We start from the raw sequence: 21,809 nt of genomic DNA, 5'->3' as shown, positions 1-21,809 counted from the left end.
GCTGAGCTAATATAATAGTAGCAGTCAGCTCTTTATTATGGATGTGCTTGAAGGAGTTGCAGTGATCACAATCATTGATTTTTGAGCAGGAGAACAGATGAAAGGAAATAGACTACTGAAAACCAAATAACGACCCATTGTTCCTGGTAATTAGTTTTCTACTATCTGTCCTTAAGGTGTATAAAAGCTCATGATGGAGTTTTTCATTGCAAAAAATATTATAGCACATACCATAATTTCTAAAGTTCAGAAGAAAGATTAAGAAAGTACTTCAGAATAACTTTCAACAGGAAATTTTACATTTGTTTTCAAGGGTATATAGAAACCTAAAATATTAACACCTTGCTCATGATTGTATATTATAAACACAATTCTGCAAGTGCTTATGCAGTCAGATGGTATTGGCTATTGCACACAATACACTGAAAGTAATATTCTTCTTGGATTAGTAAAGTTTATTACATGATATGACATTTACAGTCTTATGAAATCACACTTTATGTGGTCTTATTATCCAGAAAATAGAAAATGGGAGAAAATAAATGTCTAAAAAAGATCATTATAGAGCAGTTTTTTCTTTTCCTTTATTTTTTCCATACAGTTAACAGTGTTTATTTCAGATAAAACTAAATGACAACGTTGGGTGAATGATTTATATTGGGAAATATTTCCTCTTCTGGTGATTGGAAAGGTGTAAGCTACTCTAACCACTTGTACAGGGTGGTGACAGATAACCCGCCCAATAAATGATTGATTCAAAAATAAGTGAGAATGAGAAGTTGATCAGAAAGTTCAGATCAAGTGCAGCTAAACCTTACATCAGAATAGCAAACCTTGGGTAGAGAGACTGTCATTGAAACCAGATTGTCATCCAATCAAACTTAAACATTGAAGCAAAAGATGAATTCCTAACTTTCATCAGACTCTTTCTACTTATTCCACAAGAATATCAGCCTGCTGACACTCATATCTTGTTCCCAGTTGGAATATGTATTTTGGGGTGAAAAGCAAATCTCTACTGTTTGCTTAATTGTACCCAAGGGTGGGGTTGTGAATGTGTCAACAGGTAAGAAACCACCAGCTTTAATAAGCATACATTGCAATTTAACAGTTCATAAACCAGTAAAATTTAATCCCAGGCTGAAAGTTTTATTAAATCTCACTCAGGAGAATGTATTGTGGAATGTGTTAGCAAGTGAGAATTAAGTGAACTGGTTTCAGGGACAATAGATTTTATTACCCGAGGAGAGAAGGAACTAGTTTTGCAAGCCATTTCACCTTAATTTCATTGAGTAGGAGAGCTTCCTGTGAGTAGGAGTGATATGTTGGGTCTGTAGAATTTGTGTGTTTGCTGCTGCTTCTGTCAGGCATGATCTAACTGAACTATCTTCTATTGATGGTCTTGTGCAGTAGTTCTTATAATGATTGCTAAAGATTTTTAAATCTAATACAACTTAAGCCGCTATCTGTCTGTAGGATAAAATTATTCTTATTGATTTTTGTCAGTTTGTCATTTTTGTATCCATGCTTGTTTTTCTGTGCTCTTAAGCTTTCCTTTCTTCTCCGGTTTCTGTTCCCCTCAACAGTTGTTCTCATTCTTTGTTTTCTTAGGCTACAGAAATTATGTTCTTTCAATCTCTTTTCTAATACTTCTGAGAGTTAAAGATTTCCTAATTCTGGTTTATTCTTCCATACAGTTGATACATTACTGTGAAACAGCATGCTGACTTGTATCACCTGCTTATGATTTATTAGTGTTAACATATCATTCAACTACCTGTAGTTTGGAGGTAGCTGATCAAAGACATGTGGTGAATCAAGCTTCAAGTAGGGTACTGTTATCACTGTTGGCACCACACTGTATGAGAACTTGAGGAAGAGAGTACTTATGTTACCAGTTATTCTGGTTTGTGGGTTAAGATCACATTATCCTAACATAATTGAAAACCTGGACCTTAAATTTTTCTGACCATGCAATAGTAGTATCTATAATAAAGAAACTACATATTTTAAAATGTCAATCTTAGTTATGTACATTATTGTAATTTCTGTAGTTCATATCCAGTAACTTTTAAACACAACCTTATAAATTTCTGTCAAAAAGGACAGCTTTTAAGGAAAGTAATAGACATTGTTAATAATGAGAGCTCTTCTGTACTGTAGGTGGTCACCCAGTTCTAACCTCTGAGCGTTGTCAGACTTTTCTCACATATTTGTTCTTATCTATTTTTCCCTGAGTTTTTTGAAAGAAGGGAAGAGGAGTCAGCTTCTGTGATAAAATCAATCTCCCAAGGAAAATAGTAATAACTAAAAAAAGCAGAGACCTATTTCAGTTCACTGACCTCACAATGGAAATAATCTAGAAGATAAGACTAATATGGGGAAAAATGAAAGGCAGGTGATGGGGAGTTTGGTAGAATATAAAAAGGAAGTGTTTTGCTCTTTATTAAATGTACCCTTTACCTAAGGTTTTCAAATTAATGATTATGTCTTCTGTATTAAATTATCAGTAAGGATAACACACAAAAAAGTAATTATTAAAGGAGAAGCACTGCTTAGCCTAGGCTGAGATTGATTCTGAAACATTTTTGAGGGCTTTGAAATAGGTAAGTATGCCATTGTAAATCCTTATTGTGTAGTGCATCCTAAATAGTGTTATTTCTTCATACAAAGTTTATGCTGGGAAGGGAGGAGTCTTAACTAGGCTGTCCTCTTCATTGTACCTCTAGTATCCACTATTTCTTCAGGCTGTTAGATCAAAGAAATAGTACTAGTCTTCTTAGGTTCCTAATTGTTCTGTGCCAACTGTGTCTCTCATAAAGCTGACTAGAAATAGTCTGGATATATTGCAAGTTGAAAAAAAACCCCACAAAATAAAACTGAAAAAAAAAAAAAAGAAAACCCCAAACCACAAGAACCTGAATTTGCATCCAGTATTCTATCTAAGGCATTACTGTTGCATAACAAATAAAATACAGTTTATAATGACCAATTGAAAATTCAGTCCTTCTGGAACATACCCTGCCTTATGTACTTAAACTCCTTTTGCCAAATAGGAAGGTAACATTCTCATTATATTCTAAACACTTGCAAGGACAGGTATCATAAATAGAAGCTCAGAAAGAGAATCTTGGTGCAGTATGAAAGGAGCATGTTAAAACTTTGTTGAAACAGTGACCACACTCATTCTGAACTAGGTTTATTTCAGACGATACTATGGTCTGAGTTGGCTGTGTATTGAGATCGAGTCAGTAAAAAGTGATATCATAAAATAAGTTGCAGAATGGGTTAAAGACTCCATATGAATTGCTTTTAACATGTTCACGCATTTTCAAGGACTTGTTAAAAAAAAAGAAGTGGGGAAGTGTTCTTCCACTGTTATACATTTATCTGGATACTTTTGTCGTGGTCACCCAGGAAACAAATGCAAATATACATTAGCAAGCATTTGCATTCAGTTCCATTTTATTTTTAATGCAGCTAATGAAGTCACACTTGAAAATAATTTAAGCCTCAATTAATGCATTAAATTTTTCAGAATACATTAGTGACCATTAGGCATGAGGCAGAATCCCCTGAACACTTTGGCCCTTTAGATGTTGTTGGACTTATTTCATAAGGGCAAAACTTGATTGACTAGAGAAAGGAAGACATAGTCTTCAAGAGAATGATGAGCCACATAGGAAAAATATATGCTCTCCTGCTTAATGTAGTAGTACTTATTCAGATAATATGCAGGTGAATATAGCATAAGAGCTAAAAAATAGAAAAGTGTATGCATTCTTTACTAATCAGTGGAAAAAGCTTATGCGATTTAGAGTTCTTGGCAGTATTTCAAGTGAAGTATACGGTGTCTACCCTTTAAAGTTTTAGTGAGTTAATTCAGTTTAACACAGAACTGACTAGAGAATCAGGATACTATGTTTCAAGATTATTTGCAGTTTTGTTTTGCATGGAACAATTTGTTTGCTAGAATGTGTCTTTGCATGAAAATCTGGATATAGCTAATTTATGATGTAACCGGATTCTAATAACAGTAGTGACTGGTAAATGCAGATTCAGATCTCCACCTTGTGATAGGACAGGGCCTGTCAACTATCATATAGAATATTACACCATTGAATTTTTTCTCTCATTTGCTTTGTCTTTGATGAAGAACATATTTTGAGAACATCTTTTCTGTTGTGGAAAATTTAGTCTTGCCTGACTATCTATCCAGAGAGTTTCAAGTTGCATTTTAGAAGAGTTGTACCTAAATTTAATTTTGAGACAAATTTGGAAATTTTATTCCTCTTTTGACACACATAAAATATTTCATTTTTTATTTCCTCTTCCTTTTCCTTCTTTCTTTCAGAGGTAAAGGGGTATCAGTCTGCTTTTACTGGGCATGACTTGAATAAAGTCAAGTTCAAACACAAAATACAGATTGCTGTAAACAAGTATGCATCATGCTTGCCATGATGTCATCTTTAATGATATCTTACACTTAAAAGAATTTTGCAAAGGGTTAAGAAGTTTAATTTTTTTAAATTGTTAAAATTTAAGAACTTTTAAATAAATAAATAAGACATTCTTAAAATGCTGGTTTTTAAACCAAATTTTTTATTGATTTTTTTCTTTTTTTTCTTTTTCCTAAAATCTTGTTTGGCCCTCTTCTCTGGCTTCTTTTCTGTGGAAAAAGAGTTCAACACAGCTGCTGAAAAACTTTGGAAAACAGGGAAATTATGAGATATTGTGCATCACAGATTTCTAAATACAAGAACCTTCTGATCTACAAAAATGAATTATTGTCATTGTGAATAACTCATCCTTGTCTGGGATCCACACTAGATCAAATACTGAAGAAAAAAAAAGTGAATTTATTAAGCTTCTCTTTTCCGTTGACTTATTTCATATGTCACTCTATATAGAAAATTTTTTTGGTGTTTTCCAGTACTTCACAGATCACCTTTTAAGTAAAAGACCATAGTTCTTCGTAGACTTTTATTAGTAATAAATTTAATTACAGGGAAAACCAATCACATTAGTTTAATATTTAATTGAAAACCTGAAGGTTTTGTCCTGCTTTCAAACTGTTTTAAATCATATGTAGTTGAGTAATTGAAAATTCTTTCAGATCATAGAGAACTAAAATTTGTTACAGTAAAAGCTGAATTATGATTTTTTTTTCTGTTTGAGAAGTGTACTTTTTCTGATACAGTTCATGAAGAAATAGTGTTGGTCTAGAAATCCTTCATCTTAAATTAGTGTTATAATTTATTGTGTGATAAAAATCAAGTCTTTTAAAAACAAAACACATGTTTTTACAATTTAGAGATAATGCTGGAGAACTGAGACAATAACCAGAGGGGAGTGGTTTATTGTACTTGAAATCCTTATATAGTTCAGTGGAGGTAAATGGAAATGTCATACAAAAACATTGCTGTGTTAATAAGGTTCACACACAAGTAATGATTCAAGGTCATTAAATGTGGAATCTACAATTTTTTCTTTAACCCTTAATAGTTAATTAAGCACAGGTATTCCAAAAGCAGTTAGCACATTCATTGAGTCAGATATCAAACAGCACCAGTGAACTCTTATGTACAGTTAGTCTGAAGATGATTATGAAGACCATGATTCCTCTGTTCTTTAAGGTTTGTTTGGATATCTGTATGTCAGTGTGAGTCCTTTCACGTTTTTTTTTTTTTTTTGGAAGGTCTTAAAATACAAACCTAGATCTTAGGCTGCAGCTGTAGCACATAGACAGTTTGGTTTCAGGATTTTCAGCTGATTCTTGCCTAACCTACCAGCCATGCTGAAGGTCACTAAAAATCACACCTTTTGCATAGCAGAAGAACTTAGCAGAGAAGCAGTTTATTAGTTCCGTTACATGGGAAAGATTTCTTCTTGGCTGAGACCCAGGCCATAGTGGTTTTCTTCTGCATCAGCTTCACCCATACAGGTTAGAAACCAATAAAAACCCTTCCAACCTCCTGCCCCAGCTCCAAGTCCTCAAACTCAAACCCTACAATACTGATTAACCAGGGCAAGCAAACATGTGATGAAAATCACAGCATATATTTACTAGAGTTTACGTTCCTTTGACATCTTTGGGTGGAGTTGGAGACAAAGAAGGCCACCTTTTACTCTGAGGGGGCCCAGAGAAAAATAATAGCTTCTTTCTCTAATAATAGAGTTACCTTTTCTTTTTTCTACCTTCTTTATATTAGGTCTAGCTCCACCAGAGCCCTTTCACAGTAAGGTTAGAGTACTTCCATGCAATTTTTTAGACAGTATTTAGCAAGTAGTTTAGCAGGACTCAAAAGTGATTATACAGAAAAACATGTAAAAAGTAGAAGCAAACACAACACTCGCTGTAAGAGAGGAGATAAAGGAATGATAGAACAGTATTGAGACAAAATGTGTAATATCCAACTGAGTTTGGGAGAAAAATCGAACACAGATAAGTAGTTTGTCTCTATCAGAGATATATTATGACTGAAATAATGTATTTGGTTAAGCTGTTACTTCTAAGAGCTACAAACTTCCTAGTTATTTGATAGACTCAACTGAAAAATACTTGTGGTTACAGACATCTGTCACATGACATCTTAATCACTTAACTCAATGTCATTCTATTCAATTTGATGAAAAGTTTTTGTAGCTTCTGTAGTTGTATTTTTTTCTTTTGTAGTTGTACAAATAAAAATGACAGTATCATGATCAGTATTTTAGATTAGTTTATCTATATCCAAGAAATTCATCATGAATAGTAAATAGCATTGTGCATCTAAAAAGCTCCCTAACCTACAATTAAGAAACTGTATAAAGATATATTTGTGAAATACTGTGTAATTCTTAAGAGGTTTATATGAGTTGGCTAAAACAATACTAATGTATTTTTTCGATACAATATTTTTATTGTTTTATGTGTGCTTCAGTGAATGGAAACATTGTAGCAGGTTTCCAATTGAAATTCAAGAATCACTGCTTCTCTTGAAATTTCTACCTTTTCTTCCTTCCAGAGTGTAAATTTTTGTTTAGATGAAAGAAAATCCTAAAAAAATTAATTTAGGGGTGTTTCCTCGTGGTTCTCAAACAGGCTCTTGCTGAAACCAGCAGTAGTTCCTGTACCACAAAGCCTAGTTCCAAAAGTGTGATTTAAGAGAAAACTGTATGGACAAAAGGCAGTGAGACATAAAGCTAATGAATGAATGAGCTAGCTAATGAGCTAGGCCAATAGCTATTAATTCCTGTCTCTCAGTAAAAAGGTAAAGTGACAAGCCAAGAGGCGAGCCCAACCTGCAATTCAATTATATACTTTATATATTTTCTTGAGTTCTGTGCTGTTTATTTCTCTTGCAGTAAAATTAATGATTTCACCCAGTGAAATGCATGTAATACTGAACCACTAAACCAGTATTTTTGAGTATATGGTTCTATCTTTATTCAGTATAAACATTTAAGCCTACATTTAACTTTAATCTTCCTATAAAAGGTGGATTGTGGAATCTCATCTTAGGTAAATAAGGATTTTATCTTGTACTATCTAAAAATCAAATAGTACACTCAGCTTCTAGCCAGTGACTAGTTTATGTTGTGTGCACTGAAAAGAAGTACATTCGGATGTAGATTTATTTCCAGTGAAGCAATATTTGTCAGTCAAATATGAAGAATACTATCAGAATTTGAATTACTTCTAAAACTGAAATGTCTTTTTTAATGCTTCCACTGGAGTTAACTGTCTTGACATCCTAGAGATTTCCAGCTCACTGGCTTACAGAGTTTGGCAGAAATCTATATTGCTCTGAATCTGGCATAATGTCCATTTGATTCTTTCTAATGAGTCTTATCAGTTCCATGTTCAAATTCATATCTAATTAATCAACTTCTGGTTACTTCTTCATAGGCTGCTTTTGCAAAAGCCTCACAGCAATTTCAGTTTTTTTTCGCTGGTGCAAGGACTACAGTTTTAGAAGTAAAACTGATTTAAAAAAAAAAAAAAAGAAAAATGTTTGCATTTCTGAGCCAGAGTAATGTGTTCCACTCTTGTGTAGTTTATTTTAAAAAGTGTTGTCTAGATTCCAGCTACTGCCAAGTACTGCTTCTAGAATATTAAGCTTTGTGCGATGCTTATTCAGTATGTCATTCCAACATTTTGGTGGTTTTGCTGCCTCTTCATCAAGTATCAGCTTGCCTTAAAAGCACTTTAATGCCTTGAAGATAATGAACAATTTGGCAGCACAAATATTTTCTGGCTGATTTGGAACTTGTGCATAATCTACTTGGCATATGAGATCATTGAAAGCTATTATACTGGCTATTTTAAAATTAGGATTTATTTCTGTTTGAATTTTGAAATCTCTCCTTGGGAGAGCCATTTAAATGTAAACGTATATTTTCCTCTTTAACAGTAGCTTATGGGCTATAATGGTGGAACATTTCTGCATTTTTATGTTTAGTTTTATTGTAAAGAGCCTTGGGATGCATTTGCATGAAAGGCACTATATAAGCTCATTTTGAACTGTATTGTATTGTATTGTGACAAGAGCAATAATCTCCAGGTTTCCTATCCATTAAAGAACTAATTTCACAGCTCACTAATTATATGAATGAGAAGGGGAAAGAGGTCCTTTTCCTCTAAGGTATGCTGAGCAGATGGCATAGAAGTCATCTCCACCAACTGAATCTAAGGTCCTTTCTTGCTTTTAGTTCCAAGGCTTGCCTCTGTTTATCAAACAGAACAAGAGAGAGATGTCAGTTTCTTGTATAGCATGCCAGTCTGTACTGAGTGGCTGCTTCTGTCCTTTGCTAATACAACATTGGTTAACACATACCACACATAAACAGCCTATTTATTTAGGATGGGACATGAAAACTATTAAAATGCATACATATTTTAATGTAATTCTAATTTGCCTCTTTTTATAGAAGGTGCTGGATAGATCTGTCACAGGGATTTAAACTGATACCCATAAAAAAAGTTGTTAATGAATCAGTTGAGTACTTGTGGGACTCTAGTTGGTAATTTCAAGACAGAAAATCATTATTTCCTTAGCCTATACACTTTCCTTCATAGCTACCTTGATAATCTGAACTTCTTTTTTTTTTTTCTTTTGCCTCACTCATGAAAATGACTGGTTTGAACCAAAAGTGCATATAATGATATATATGGCCTCAATGCACTGGTTTTTTTAAAGTAACATGAGTCATCAGAGATACCAGTGTTCTCCCGTGATCCTGGAATATTGGTATTTGGGCCCTTATTTCAGCATTAAAAAGAGAAAAGCTGAGTCTGAAGGTCCCAACACATTTTATTTAGGACTTGGTAATAAAGCTGCATTTTACAGTGTTACACAAGCAATCAGATCATTTGCTGTCTTTAACAAAGTGAGCAGTGCTAAGTTCTTGTTTCCTTCTCTCACTACTGGGCTGTCACATATGGGTTTTTTGTGTTCACGGTTCTGATTTCATTCTAATTTCAGACGGATGCAGCACTAATGTATGATGCGGTTCATGTGGTGTCAGTGGCTGTCCAGCAGTTCCCACAAATGACTGTCAGTTCACTACAGTGCAATCGCCACAAACCATGGCGCTTTGGGACCCGCTTTATGAGTCTTATTAAGGAGGTAAGTCACTAATAGTGTCCTGCTTCGTTGCTTTCCTTTTTCCCTACTCTTACTTTCTTTTGTGTCTATTCTACTTGAATTGTGCCCTTTTTCTTTTTTTTTTTTTTTCCAGTAAATGGGAATCTCTCAGCTTGTTGTGTGTAAGGAGTTTATCAGGCAAGACAGCATTTTTATTTGAAAATGAGTTTTCCTGAAGTATAAGTTGGAACAGAGAAACATAAAAAGATGAAAGAACTGCATTCTAAATAAAAGTTTTGTTTGTAGATCATTGGGACTTATAGTGTGTGTGTCAAACATCTGTGACAAAAAAAGTCCAAAGCCCCGAAACCCCAAACTATAGACCATAGAATGATTATGAAAAACTCAGCAACTGATTAGTATAAGTTCAAAGAAGTCAAGAATGAAAATTATCCCCTGATTTAATTTTTTTTCTCTCTCTCATTTCCTCCCCACCCTGCCCTCACATGGTGAATTAACGTATGTGGCTTTGGTCTCCTAGCATGCTACTTAGATACTGACAGATAGTCATTAAAATGAAATGAAGATATTGTACTTTAATAAAATTAAGGAATCAGTTCTGAAAGACTGTCTCAGTGACCTCAATTTTTGTTGTCTCAGTGTAGTTTCAGGGGACTCAGCATCTTTCAAAAGTAAACCTTCATTTGACTAAAATCTCCTGAGAGAAAAATGAAATCCACATCAATGAAAGAAATCGCCGTTTTAGGATGGGAAGGTGGAGGCATGTAGGGAAGCAGAAGGGGAAACGTATGCATGGATGATAGAGCAATGAAAACAAAACAGTCTTTTATCTCATGCAGTAAGATAGTCTATTGGCTAACATGGAGGATTGTTTAAAAAATTGGCTGTGAACACTGAAGGAAGATTGATTTAATTCACAAAAAGTGAATACAAGATAAATTTTTTAAAAACCAGTAGCAAGGTAAATTATTTAGTTAGTATGAATAATTTGTTTCCATTTTGGCAGATGTAAAATTTGGTCTTTTGGGACAAAAGAAGAGGTATTTATTTATAGAAATTGTTTTTTCTTTCTCCATAGGCCCACTGGGAAGGCCTCACAGGCAGGATAACTTTCAACAAAACCAATGGCTTAAGGACAGATTTTGATTTAGATGTTATCAGCCTCAAGGAAGAAGGACTTGAAAAGGTGTGTAAGATATTTGTCTCCAAAATGATGGGAAACAAAACAAAACCCACCCCCTAAAAGTAGTAGCCTTTTCAATAACATTTCAGGTGTTACGTGAAACAAAATACCTGTTCTCAACTTCATATCTGGTTTTAAAGTCTTCTAGTAAAAGCTGTTGACATCTGACAGTTACTGTCTTCTTAACTGTGTGCTTCTAGCCATAATCTTAGATTCAGGAGGGCCGGGAAAGAGCCACGCATTAATATCCTTCAGTCTATATTGAGTTTAGTTTTAGTTATCGCTCTAATCCATTGCCTATCCTCATGTGTGAACCTGTAGGTATGTGTATTTGTATTTTCTTCACATCTTACTAATTCAAGAAGAATTACCCCAAACAGAACAAAAAAAACTCTTTCATTTTGTCAGTTTTCTGTTTCTGTTAAGAGGGAACTTTGATTCTTTTCTTGGAATACAAAGTTTCCATCTGTAAATTGTAAAAAAAAAAAAAAAAAAATTAAGAATAGGTAGCCTGACAGGTTTGTATGTCTTCTGTTTAGCTTAAAATTGTCCATATTTGAATTAAAGGTGCTGGGAAACATACAGATATATGTCCTGCCTACATGACAGCATGATGATCTGAAATCAGATCACCTTCTCTCTCTTCTCCAGCCACCCTGTCATGGAGAAGCAATGCAGAAAGCTGCATCTCACACTTGTGATCAGCCGACCAAGGTTTTGCAATTTGCATCTGCTTTGTCATTTATATATAGCTATGGCATTTGTGTTCTGTAATCATTATGTTTTCCTTCATCTTCAGATAAAGGATGATTAGCTATTGCCCCAAGGTGATATTGTGGCCGCAAATAAAAGAAGAAATTAACGGAAGACACCATGCAACAGAGTTGCATTCCTTTTCCTTTATAAATCATTGAACGGAGGAAACAGCATAAACAACAAATCCAAAACTTCCCCATCAATATTACTTTTAGAATATTAATATTCTTTTACTAGGAAGATTTTTAGAAAGGTTTAGATGCCATGAGCTTGCTTTGAAACACTTCCATAGGTAATAACATATTTTAAAATATCCAGTGACAAACCTATGATTAAAGGACTAAACTATGTCTTTAAATATTCAGCAATGTACTGATAGTAAAGATTCTTCCTATGAAGTATTCCATGAAGGGCTCGAAAAACTTAAGGGGGGGGGGAGGGGGGAAAAGGAGGAGAGGAATAAGAGGAATATAGCAGTGATTAGACTTGGAAAGTAAATTAGCTTTGTGTAGAAGTAGAATAGATATAATGTAATCTGTCTTCCTTACTGGAAACATAAATAAAAGAATAGAAATAGCTAAATGTGTCAGTAGTGGCTGAAGAGTCTTCATGCAAGTCACAACTGTTGAAAATGAGGAAAGGCAGTCTCTGTAATCAAGATTAGCTGTAAGAACATTGGGTGGAATTTAAGAACTACCAAACAACATGGTTTTTCTGGATAAAAATATCTCAGTTGTGAGTATATTAGATGTGTACCCTGCTGAGAATATAGAAATAAAACAGAAAGGTCTACAGAGTTTAGAAACATGAGAAGAAAATAAAATTCAACAGGAAATATTGTACTCTAAAAACCATCATAGGAAAAAGTTAACTTGGGAAAAAATAATAATGGAAGATACGGAAGAGACAACAGTTGTGAAAATGATATGGATATTTAAAAATAACCAGTAAGCGCTTGAGCTCCCTATACAGAAGTTCACAGAAAAGGAAGATACTTTTATTACCTTCACTGCTCATTTTGGCCCTGTGATAAAGGGATGTGATAACAATCTTTCAGCAAAACGTGATAAGAGTCTTTGAAAAGAGCAGTAGGAATTAGTTATCATGTATTAGGAAAGTTTAGAAGTTAGGCAAATACTGGCAAAGAATGATGAGGAATGCCACACCAAGATACATATGAGGAAAAGCAGAGCAGTTTCTGTAGGTTGCAATAATAAGAGATTAGGAAAAGGAAAATTAAGCACATCAGATGGAACTGCTTAGTAAATATAAGGTATTTTACTGAGAAAGATAAATCAATGCTGAAAAATGTTTTTCTCTGAAGAAAACTTGGTTATTCTGAAAGAATATCCAATACTTGAATTCAGGATGAGCCCATTAAACTCTAGAGCTGGACACTTCCTAGTAGAAAGAATATGTTTTAGCCAGTCCTTTCATTTAAAAAAGCTGTCTCAAAGTTAGTGTGGTTTTTATTATTATTATTTTTGTTTTCTTTAAAATGTTATTTTCCCTTCAGATTGTCTTTATTAAAGCTGTGATAAATCCCTCTTCCTCTCTGTCCCCTACCTTCCTTCTGTCACATGTGCAATCCTCTCTACATCCCACTGCTTCTCTCTTGCTTTCTTCTATGCTTTCCTTGCTCTCTTTCCCCCTCTCTCTTTCCTCTCTCTCCTTTCCCCTCCTCCCTGCTCATTTCCCTTTCCATCTAATCCCTGTCCATTTGCCCCTCTTCATCTGTTTGCTTTTTACATCCCCTTTCTTTTTTCTTCAGACTTTCACCATCTTTGTCCTTTTCTTTTGTGTTCCCACTGTTCCTTTCAAACTACCACGTTGTCAAGCCTCTCTTCCTATGTAGTTAGAGTGCCTGAAGAGTTTTTATTTTTTTATTTATTTATTCATTCATTCATTTTGTGGGATGAGAGAAGATAGGGTGTGGGAATTTTCTATGTTATGTATGCAGTTTTCCCATACTTTAAATATCTATTATTTCATATAAACTCTTTCAAAATATTGGTGAAAGACATCTTATGTGAAGGACAACAGTTCAACAATTTCAACTGTAGTCTGAAATGCTTTTGTGACAAAATGAAATATCTTGAGGAGAAAAATATTCATGTCAGGAAAAGAGTTATTGTGAAGTATTTCTAGAAGACCTATTGTTTACTTTTTTTTTCTTTTTTTTTTTTTTTTGAGATTTGATGAAAAAATGTTCTAGATAAATTTCCTGGTTAGTATAATGAGAAATTACCTAAATTATGTATTTTAAGTAAAATAACTTCTGAAGTCACTGACGGCAGAAAAAAAAAAAAGCCATGCATTTCCAAATAAAAATTCATGTCTGGCATTGTCAGATGAAAATTACAGAATTAATAAAAATTGAAGTGCTGCTAATGATGTAAGGTACAGCAAAATTTGCCAACAGACACTCTGGACACACTGAAACAATTTGTGATTAAGCACAATGAAAATCCCAAACTATGACAATCCAGTATAATAAGTAAAATATAATTTAAATTATAATCAGTCAACCAGTATTTACACTGGAGATGCATCATAAGGAAAATTACTTTATACTTCAGGGAGATAAAAAACCACCTGAATTTAATACCATTTTTGATATGAAAAATTTTCACTGAAGAAGAAACACATCTTTTGAATAAAGATGTTAACAACTGGCTTGAAACCTTGCTCAGGACCCTACACACAGGATGAAAATAGATGACACAAAATGAGTTGTAATTCATTGTCCAGCATATCATCATATTCAGCAAAGCATTCGACACAGTCTCCCACAGCATCCTCATAGCTAAATTGAGGAAGTGTGGCCTAGATGATCAGGTAGTGAGGTGGACTGCGAACTGGCTGAAGGACAGAAGCCAGAGAGTTGTAGTCTATGGGGTGGAGTCTAGTTGGAGGCCTGTATCTAGTGGAGTGCCTCAAGGGTCAGTATTGGGACCAGCATTATTTAATATATTCATCAATGATTTAGATGAGGGAATTGAGTGTACTGTCAGCAAGTTTGCTGATGACACTAAGCTGGGAGGAGTGGCTGACACGCCAGAAGGCTGTGCTGCCATCCAGCGGGACCTGGACTGGCTGGAGAGTTGGGCAGGGAGAAACTTGATGAAATATAACAAGGGAAAGTGTAGAGTCCTGCATCTGGGCAGGAACAACCCCAGGTTCCAATATAGGTTGGGGAACGACCTGTTAGAGAGTAGTGTAGGGGAGAGGGACCTGGGGGTCCTAGTGGATGGCAGGGTGACCATGAGTCAACACTGTGCCCTTGTGGCCAAGAAGGCCAGTGGCAGCCTGGGGTGTATTAGAAGGGGGGTGGTCAGTAGGTTGAGAGAGGTCCTCCTTCCCCTCTACTCTGCCCTGGTGAGACCGCATCTGGAATATTGTGTCCAGTTCTGGGCCCCTCAGTTCAAGGACAGGGACCTGCTGGAGAGAGTCCAGCGCAGGGCAACTAAGATGATTAAGGGAGTGGAGCATCTCCCTTATGAGGAAAGGCTGAGGGAGCTGGGTCTCTATAGTTTGGAGAAGAGGAGACTGCGGGGGGACCTTATTAGTGTATATAAATATATAAAGGAGGAGTGTCACGAGGATGGAGCCAGGCTCTTCTCAGTGGCAAACAATGATAGGACAAGGGGTAATGGGTATAAACTGGAACACAAGAGGTTCCATTTAAACTTGAGAAGAAACTTCTTCTCAGTGAGGGTGACAGAACACTGGAACAGGCTGCCCAGGGAGGTTGTGGAGTCTCCTTCTCTGGAGACATTCAAAACCCGCCTGGACACATTCCTATGTAACCTTATTTAGGTGTTCCTGCTCTGGCAGGGGGATTGGACTAGATGATCTTTTGAGGTCCCTTCCAATCTCTAACATACTGTGATACTGTGATACTGTGATATCAATGTAAGATATTGCTCTGTTTAGTATCTTTATTAATGATGTGGCATAAACAGAGGGTTATGTAAAATTTAAAGGTAAAAACAAGTGAGATGACTGACCTATGGAAGCCAGCAGTATTGATATTAACATGATATTTGCAAAGAAAGCAAGCATCTGAAGAAAGCAAAATAAATTAAGCTTTTTGCAAACTGAAATGCATAAAAGGAACTAATATTACTAATATTACTAATTATTAATATTTTAATAAATATTTTAAATAATTATTAATATTACTAATATTACAATTATTAATATTACTATTATTACTAATATTACTAATTACTAATAATACTAATATATGCAGTATAAAGAATTATTTTTTTATGTAATTACTAGTATTGCTAACTACTCTACGAGATATAATAAAGCAAAGATGGTAAACGGGAGATGTATTTTTAAGTTCTTTGGGGACTGAATATAGCTCTGAATTTGGCTGCATAGTTAGATGCAGCCTGCAGAAGGTCAGTGATCCTTCCTAATACAATGCTTGTGATACTTCATTGTGAGTAGTATGTACTGTTTTGATCAACTTAGAGACAAAAAATATTACTTTTCTCAGGAGAGTTTTGAAGGAAGCTTAAAAAAAAGAATAATTGAAATACTGGCTTATTTGTAAAAAATAAATCGCTTTTTCTCAAACATGCCAAAGTAAGAAGGCTACTTTACTGAATATTTTTGGATAAAAACTCAAGAGACTGAGGATCAGTAAACTATAAAGTATATATAAACTCAGTAAATTTTAAGTTTCAGAACTCTACAATGCTTCATTTTTTGGGGGGAGTGATGAATTATTTTACTGGTTTTGTCTGGGTTAAATTTATATTTATTAGTAGTAGCTTACGTGGGGGCTATATTTTGGATTTGTATTGAGAATATTGTTAATAACACATATTAGAATACCAATTTATTTCACTTTTTAAGAAAACTTGAAATTTTGTTAGAAATAAATTTAATGCTGTAGAAGTAAATTTTAAGTTGTTTGAACTGCAGTTATATGTAATAGACTACTTTACTTTTTGTACATTTTTGGTTTTTAAACTTTTATAGTGGAAACACATTAGCAGTTCTGTTCAAAAGGCTACTTTAGAATTATAAATGTGCTCAAGCAAATAGAAAAGAATGAATTGGCTGCACAGTTTATGCACAGTTTTCTCTAGAAGCAGCAGCTTTAAAAAGATATTTGTGTGATTTGGGTGTTTATAAATATTAGAATGTATCAAAATCTGTGGTGTAAGTTGTTGGATTCGAGCTCATTAAAAGATAATGCAAAGAATGTCTTTTTTGGAACATATGGCTTTTGTCCATTTCTTAGATTTTTTTATTCACAACAATTGCAATATAAGTACAATTAACCTCGTCTAGAAAAATAATGCAATAACTTGTCAAGACAAGTTTCTTTTTGAAGGAATGCCATGGATAGTCTATATGGATTAGTTACGTAAATCTCAAATTCTGACAGTTGATAATTTATTCATTTGCTTGTGATTGTGACTACATTAAAAAGTAGAATAGGATGTATTTTAATTAGCAGTGTGTTAGCTTTAGCCAAGATAAATTTGAATTATGAACTTGAATAAAGTATATAATGTAATGAATTTAGGATTTGTAATTGATCAAATAAGGTGATAGTGTTTTCTTAGAAATTTTTGTCTTACTTTTTTACCTGAAATTGAATTTCATAAAGGAGATTTGTCCAGCTTCAGTTAAGTGAAGAAAGAGCAGGGGCAGGCTCAAGTTCCCATCTTTGTCATTTTTTGTTATTGTATTCTAGTTTAGTCTTTCTTTGAAGTAAAGCAAACACTATGATTGCCATGATTAGCAGAACATTGCACCTAAATTCTCAATTCTTTTACAATTTTTAAATTGTGGTCAAGCTGCAAGTCTGAACATTCTGGGTTTTCGAAAAACCTTTCAAGGCACCAAATGAAATAATATTAAAAAATCAAACTAATAAGTTTTTTGTAGTAAGGTTTGGTTTCAATACTTTGAAATTATACATTAGATCTTATTTTACAGTTATTTTTGAGACACACATTTTCTTTCTGCCCTTCATGCTTCTTTCATCAGTTTATGAGGTACTGAATGTCCAAAATTCAAGAATCACAGCTATTCATAGGAGTGACAACTTGGAACTGAGTGTTATGCAAAGAAGAAATCTAAAATATTAATTTCTGTGGAACAGAAATTCTTACAGCAAATTTGTCTTTCCCCTATTACAGCTTCTGCTAATTCATGCTCTGCTGTATTATCCATTTTAGAAATTAAACTCTCTTTATTTAACCCATACCTGATTGCATCTCAAACTTACTAAGCAGCTGTACTGTAACAAGTCACTTAAAAATATATAAAATATTTATCAGGAATCAGTTTATAAGATTAAAAAAAAAAAAAGTGTTTATATATGCATATATATATATTTATATATACTCAAAATCAGACCTCACAGAATGTTTTCTTTCTAGATATAGTTTAAAAATGTCTTTACTTTTTAGTATAGATATGCTTAGTACCTGTAATGATATTTCAAGTCCTGTCTAGAAACAGAAAAGAAACATTTCTGGTTTGTTGGAGTTTTTTTAAAACAGTAGAGTAATACAAACATTGAAGTGTCTAAAAATGATATAGTGTATTTACTGCTTGCCCACTTTAGTTTTAGAGTGATAAAACTGAAGATAAAGGATGTATTCGTAAGCCACATTACTTATGATGTAGCACATGAAACTACCCTTGAGCTGAACCATAAAGCATAAACCTGGACCTTCTTACTTGCATAAAATCCTGTTGAATTTATTGGAATAAGATTTTCAAGTTATGTCAAAAGAGCTACATACTGAACATTTATCTGTAAATCAATAAAGCTATTGCACTTAACCTACTTTCAGTCTTCTCCATTACTTTTACCCCAAAACATCTTTTTGCTCTGCCATTCTCTCTGGTCGCAGAAAAGGGTAGATACTTCTGTAGAGACTATGGTCTTTGCTTCTCAATGAATTTCCAACTAACTTTTCAGTTACTTTCAGATGTGGTTTATCTTGAAGAAAGAAAAAAGTATTCAGTAGCTTTAGATATTCTGTGCATCAATTTTCCACTTAACGTTGCACTTCACAAAACACTTGGAGGTATTGTGAATCATATTTTAAGGAAGTAGACTTCAAAAATAATGACCAAGAATAACGGAACAGGTTTCAATAATTAATTTTTTTTTTTCCTGTTAGCAATCTGGTTTTCCTCATAGTGTTCTTTTCTGGATGCTGAAATGTAACAAATAGAAAATTTACACAGTAATTTACTATTTTACAGGTAGGAACTTGGGATCCATTGAGTGGCCTTAACATGACAGAGAATCAGAAAGGAAAACCAGCAAACATCACAGATTCCCTGTCCAATCGCTCTTTAATCGTTACCACCATCTTGGTAAGTAATTGTATTTACTTTTCCAGAAGCACAGTTATACCAAAAAGCTAATATAATATGCTGTACTAATTACAATGGTAATAAACACTGTAGTATATGTTACAGTAACTTAGAAATTACTGCATCATGAATGAACTCCAGCTGTTAAGCTAGTCATGGATATTTACTTTTATCTAAATGGTAAGTAAATTATCCCAATTTTGGAGTTATTTTAGCTGATTAGTAATTTCACTTTCCTTATTGTTGACTAAATTGTCTGGTTCCTTCACAAAGATTTTTGGTTCAGTACTATACAAGAGGACAAAAGGTGTTTAAAAAAGTGGTTTGGCTGTGAGCCTGACAATTCTAGCCAGCAAAATTTATTGCTTTCATTTGCTAAACTAACACCATTATCACTAATGAAAGTATTAAGTACAAAGTATTTAGCATTTATTTAAAGTATTTTATTTAAGTACTTAAGTATTTATTTATTTAAGTACTAAGTATTTAACATTTATTTCCATCACCATTATTACTTGATTATTAAATTGAATTTTTTAATAATACAAAAATTTAATTGAGCTATTTGAACTAGATCAAATAAATATTTTAAGTAACTTATTTTTTATTTCCATTGTTGACAAATTTAGTTGTGAATGAGGTATTTTTTATTTATAAGTGCATATATTTAGTTACATAAAAATTAATGTTCCCTAACTTACATCATAATTTAGAAATAGCAATTTTAATTTCAAACCAAATTAAATACTTTCAAGTTTGTCTGCTGCCACCATTATCACAAATTTGTAAATATCAAGAAAATAATTCACTTCTGATCAGTTTTATTCTTCAATAAGAAGCTTTTACCTACCAACATATATATTTTGACATTTCAAACTAGAATGTATCTTCATATGTACATAGATACAAATGCCAGTGTGCTTCTAACCGTTTATGTAACTTAAGCCATATAATTCCACCCAGTGGGTAACTTGTTTACATATAAAGTCTGTTTTTATTTGCGGGTCTACAAACTATAGAAAATATTCTAAAATCCTTTCTTTCATTTATTCTACTAAATGAAAAATACATACTTGATATATAATTGGAACGTGGCTGACTCACTTTCAGGCATAAATTCTTGTTATGCTAAGACCAGCGCAGTTTTACCACAACATTCTCTTGTACCATTAAGTTTAATATCATCTCTTGTGTTTCTCTTTTTATAAAATGAAAATAAACCTCTTAGAGTACCTTAAAGTAAAAGCATCTTTTCTAGCATATTAGTATGTCTTTTTTCTTCCCACTGCCCTTCACAAGTTTTCGAATTTTGTATATATAAGAACTGCTGCATTATCAAGTAATGTTTCTTAGTGATTCCGCTTGACCCTCCCTTTACTCCTGTTGCGTTGTACCCAGATATCCTGCCTACAATTTTACTTGAAGCATTCCACCAATATATAACTATGTTTCACGTTTTTCCTAATTGCTTTCTAGAATTACTGCTTTCCAGAATAACGTCCTATCTCTATCAAGTGGCCTGTTCCTTTCATTACTCAGTATTCAAACAGCCTATCACCTGTACACTTGATTAACAATAATTGTATACTTGATTCCAGATCAGTGATAACAGTACTGGGACAACGATCAAATCCCTGCAAGATTACATGAGAAACAATAACTTGAGGTGTTAAAATTTAATTTATGATTCTATGATTCTATCTATGTATTGGTGAGGTTTGAGTTCATATATTGTATGTATCATACTGATTTTCTATGGTAATACTTACGCTTGCATGATTTTATTTCATATAATGATCTCAAGAAAAGGTAAGTCACATAAATGCAAGTAGCAATGCTATCAACAAAAACACCATGTCTGGACTTGTAAAGCTCACAGAACTAGATTCCTAAATTTTATGGTAGCAACTGCTTTTTGTAATGCAGGTTGCACTTCCTCTTAAGGGGTATCTTTTGTTAGTGGTGTTTTATAAGCATCTGTCCTCTTTGCAGATAACTAATTAAAAGAAACATTAGGACTTCAAATTGGTGTTACACAATCTCACTTGTAGCTGCCTTTTATACTTCAGTTATTGTTCAGTAAAACTTTTGATAGTTGCAGTAACATTTCAGATTTGAAGACATTATAAGGGTGGTACTCAGAATAACAAAGGGAACCAAAAATTTTTCTGGTGCAGAAAGCACATGCACTAGCTTACTTTTGTAACTTTAATTTTTTGTGCTTAATAAATATATTTCTGTTGGGTAGAAAGCGTATTACTGAATATTCATTTTGTAACAGTGCAGGGGAACAGTATGAAGTACTACAGCTCCTAGAAACATATTTTCTTCTTCATCACTTTCCTTTTTTCAGTCTAGAAAATACTGCTTTAAAAAAGGGCTGTTCTCTCATTTAATCTGTTCATGTGATTTTTCTATGCTATTTTTCTCTCAATAGTCTATAGTATACTACCGCTTGTGGACTCTTGATCAGTTTTCTCCTTAGTTTGCTTTACACTAACTTTTCTTCTAAAGATCCTAGTATGTCTTTTATTTTTAATTGTCTTCTGAAATTCTGAATATCTTTTTTCCTCCTTTATATTGTAACCATCAAGATCTTTACATCTGTGAGTATACACTGCATTTCAGTTGCAAATGAGTCTACTGCAGATGAAAATATATTGATAGGCAAAATAAAAATAAATAAACTGCAATTCATACTGAAAGTAAGGATAGAACTATGTGATCTTATTTTTTGTATTTAATTCTGCATAATGCATGCTACAGGTAACCATTTGAAAGATTATTCCTTGAGCAATTCTGTAGCTCTATTGCAAAAAGGGGTCAGGGTTCCCAGGACTTTATCACTTCTCAGAAGTCTACTGGCATGTAGTTTTGTTGCAGAACCATATCTGGTTTCTATGTTCTGGTCCTAT

General features: G+C 33.7%; 1 protein-coding gene across 1 annotated transcript in view; it reads left to right on the top strand.

Annotated features, from left to right (window-relative positions):
- GRIK2 (glutamate ionotropic receptor kainate type subunit 2) overlaps positions 1–21,809 on the top strand; it is a gene marked incomplete at its 5' end in the record, with an annotated part of 415,974 nt that overhangs the window by 210,636 nt on the left and 183,529 nt on the right. Inside the window, 3 exons of the mRNA XM_080616090.1 lie at positions 9,468–9,611; positions 10,669–10,776; positions 18,781–18,894. Coding sequence (XP_080472216.1) covers positions 9,468–9,611; positions 10,669–10,776; positions 18,781–18,894 — 366 coding nt within the window. The remainder of the gene's footprint in view (positions 1–9,467; positions 9,612–10,668; positions 10,777–18,780; positions 18,895–21,809) is intronic.

This window comes from Psittacula echo (assembly GCF_963264785.1).
Source record: "Psittacula echo genome assembly, chromosome: 4".
In the NCBI taxonomy this organism is placed as follows: domain Eukaryota; kingdom Metazoa; phylum Chordata; class Aves; order Psittaciformes; family Psittacidae; genus Psittacula; species Psittacula echo.
The sequence above is the reverse complement of the archived record's forward strand: the minus strand, read 5'-3'. Positions and strand labels throughout refer to the sequence as shown.